This window comes from Falco punctatus (genome assembly GCF_963210335.1).
Source record: "Falco punctatus genome assembly, chromosome: 5".
Taxonomy (NCBI): domain Eukaryota; kingdom Metazoa; phylum Chordata; class Aves; order Falconiformes; family Falconidae; genus Falco; species Falco punctatus.
In genome coordinates, this window is record NC_137584.1 from 80,793,544 (window position 1) to 80,796,933 (window position 3,390).

The 3,390-nt window shown below is 53.4% G+C and overlaps 1 protein-coding gene across 2 annotated transcripts in view; it reads right to left on the reverse strand.

Moving 5' to 3' along the window:
• The window catches only part of RHOU (ras homolog family member U), a 32,443-nt gene that overhangs the window by 3,530 nt on the left and 25,523 nt on the right, over positions 1-3,390 (reverse strand). For both annotated transcript variants that reach the window (XM_080388898.1, XM_080388899.1), the window contains one exon: positions 2,578-2,636. In XM_080388898.1, the coding sequence (XP_080245024.1) occupies positions 2,578-2,636 (59 nt within the window). The remainder of the gene's footprint in view (positions 1-2,577; positions 2,637-3,390) is intronic.

The window sequence follows — 3,390 nt, forward strand, 5'->3', positions numbered from 1 at the left end:
AGCTGCTCCGATGAGGAGCAGCTGCGTACCTCAAAGCTGCTCTGTGAACACCCCTACCTCCAGATAGGGCAAGAGCGAAGCAGACAAGAAGCAGCAACCTCACCTTTCCTGGAATCCCTGACTACTTAACAACATCCTACAGGAACTGGGAATAATTTCCCTGCCATTGTGCCCAGGGATTTAAATCTGATGGCAGCAATAATGACTCACAATGTGCAGGCTTAACATGCCAATGGCACAGAGTGAGAGCTTTACCTTCCCCTCCCACCCATGCCACATCAAATAAACTGCAAACAGCCCTCCCAGTGCTACCTCTTACCCCCCCCCCCTCCTCCTTTTAGTGCAAACTCCAGCAAAGCAAGGCTCTTTTGCAGCTTCAGGAACTAGCCACAAGAAAGCCAAACACCTCCTGGTAACAAAGGCGTGCTGATCCTCAGCAAAGAATGCAGCAAGAAGCAAGGGTTAACTCCAGGCAGGCTGCTTTTATGCTGACAGCAGGATAAAACCAGAGTAACACTAGCAGCCTGAACAGGTAGGATTTGCCTCAGCGGCAGTGACATTTTAATTAAAACGGACCGTGTTCTGAAAGTGCAAAGAACACACACAGCTGAAAACATCTCTCTGGTACCAGCAGTTTACTGCTGAATTGCAAGTTCCACGTTAATTTTCCAGATGTGAAATTTTGCTTTAAAGCCTCTGGAGGCCCAGGATATGCAGTTTAAAGCCCCCTGGAAGCCTCAGAAGTCTTGTTCCGCTCAAATGCATTTCTTCCAGCAGTATCTCCAAGAGAGACAGCGATTTATAAAACACGAGTCAAGAAAGCAAGCTTCATTAGCTCTCTTGATTCTCAGATTAAGCCTCAGAGGAAGCCAGGCTCTCACCGCGTGGCTCAAGAGAAACCCCGCATTTACTGAGAGATGCTGCTCTGAAGGACAGGGCCGTTCACAGAAAGGCACCTTGCCATGTAATTGCCTCTTCTTGCTAAGTGAGAAACCTCAAAAGGGCTCGATTCAATGGGTTTGAAAGCCAAACCCAGATCTTAAGGGTTTCTGCCGAGATGAAACAGTGCCCTTTATATCCCAAGTACCCTCCTGCAGTTTCAATGGTAGGTGCGTGACCTGCAGGGACTCTGCACCTCTTTGGGCTAGTGATGCTGAAATACAACTTCCCTCTGCCTGGCATGCTTCTTTAGCTGCAGATTTCAGCAGCCATCTCACAGCAGCAGTTTTACCAAAGCATCCAGCTAGGTATCTTTTTATTTAGGATGACTTCTGTCAGTTTAGATAACCCCTTCATTTTTAAGGCAGCGACGCTACCACCCATTCCAGCTGCACTCGAGCAGCCAGAGCAAACATCTTAACACTTAGTGGCAGCGAAGGTAAGAGGTGACTTGCCCATCCCTCCCCTGCAGCTCGCAGCAGCGTTTCCACAGGCGCTGCCTATCCACAGGCTGTCACCCGATGGCAATTCCACCTGCCACACTCTGCATATGAATGCGCACAGCCAAGGCTGTTGCGGTGCAACCTGGCCTCTTCAGCAGGGCACAAAATCATGGGAAAATTCTGGCTGTTTCACCTCGTATTGTTACCCACAGAAGGCTGCTTGAAGGATTTTAGCTTCGTTTTTTAGGGCACACAGGAGCCCTACACTGCTGTCTAGGGTTGCACAGCCCTTCAAACCCCTTTCCTAAGTAGGGCGCCCAGCTACAACTCATCTAAATAGGTTTGTATGTTAAGGCTACTGAGATTTTTCAGCGTGGTTTTGCTGAAGGCGTGGACCCAGATCCACAAAGCTGTGCAGGAACCGAACTCCCAGTGCCTTCAAATGCCAGCAAGGTAACAAAATACTTTTAGCTGCTTTTGGCTATCCAGACTCAACCTCAGCCCCTGGCAAGCAGTGCTGCATGCTGCTCAGGGTGGTAGAAGCCAGGGGCTTGCAGAAAATATAAGGCGGTAAGAAATGTGCTTTTTTTATGTACCAGGCAAACTAGGAGCTGAGAGGCATCTGCCACCCTCAACGCTTCAGGACTTAAGATTACTGCAAACCTCGACTTTGGGGCGGCAGCACTTTTTAAGGGGGTGGGAACGGCAAATACGAAGTGTTCACAGGCAACTCCCAATAGGACTTTTTTCTCCCTCAAGCTTCTGCCCCTTTCAAAAACACAGTCTCTGTCTCCCGACACCTACAGCTGTGGATGCTTTGCATGAGTACATCCCAAACACTGTAATTCTTAAGCCCGCAGTTCTTTAGCAAAAATAAAGACAGTGACATCCACTCAAAGAGAAAACCAGGTGGCCCTTGAATCCCCAATATGTTCAGCCCTTCTAGTCGGGCTCAGGGAAACAGCAGCTTGAGCCAGCAGAGCAGCAGCCCGTGCCCAGCCCCTACACAGAACATCCCCCACCCTTCCACAGACAGCGGGCAAAGCAGCGGGTTAAGCAGCAGTGAAAATTATAGCAGTTTAATAAGATGATCAAACACTGGGAATCCTTTCAAATCCATGAAGTCATTAGCAGGACTACTTTGCCCAACAACTTCTCCCCTCCCGCTGTCACTTAAATAAGTGGCTTCACTGACCTGACCAGCTGTGTCGCAGAGCTGAAGTCTCACCGGCTTGCCATCGACAGACACGACAGCTTTGGAGGGAAAGGAGGGAGGGGGAAAAAGTGTGGTGAGACCAACTTTACACGTTTTCCATTAAAAAAAAAAAAAAAAAAAGACAGAAAAAAAAAAGGAAATAAGATTTTCTATCCCTCAGCTCTCTTATCGTCTTCCCTTCAATTAGTTTAGAGTTCACAACTTAACAGCGCTGGCAGGGAACCCACCGCTAACACTCGGGCACACACAAGCCCCCGCGGCCCCTCCGACCCGCAGCGACGGGGCGGGCAGCGACCGCGCTCACCCCCCCGGCCGGCAGCGGGGGGGGGCAGCCAAGCCGGCCGGCTCCCGCTCCAGCCGCCAGGGCTCCAGACCGTCATCCCCCCGGCCGCCTCCAACACGGCCGGGACACAAAAAGCCCCCGCCGAACCGCCAGCACCTCCCGCTCCGCGCCGGTGAGGCAAGGCGAGGGCTGAAGGTTCCCTTTCGGGCGGCGCCCTGCCGGCCCGGAGCCGCGCGCTTTACACCGGGGAGCGCACGGTTAAAGCTCGGCTTTGGTTGCCCGGCCGGGCGCAGCACGAGCCGCCAGCCTGCCTCCGTTACACGGGAGATCGGCCGGTGCCGCCGGCTGCCGTCGGAGCCGACCAGCCCCGGTGCCGCCCGACCCGGGTCCTGCCCCACGCAGACACAGAACGCGGTAACGGCCCCGGGGAGCAGCACCGGCGGGACGCGCCGCTCCCCGCGGCGGCGGCACCCCCTCCCGCCGCCACGGTCCCCGCCGCCGGCCCTTAC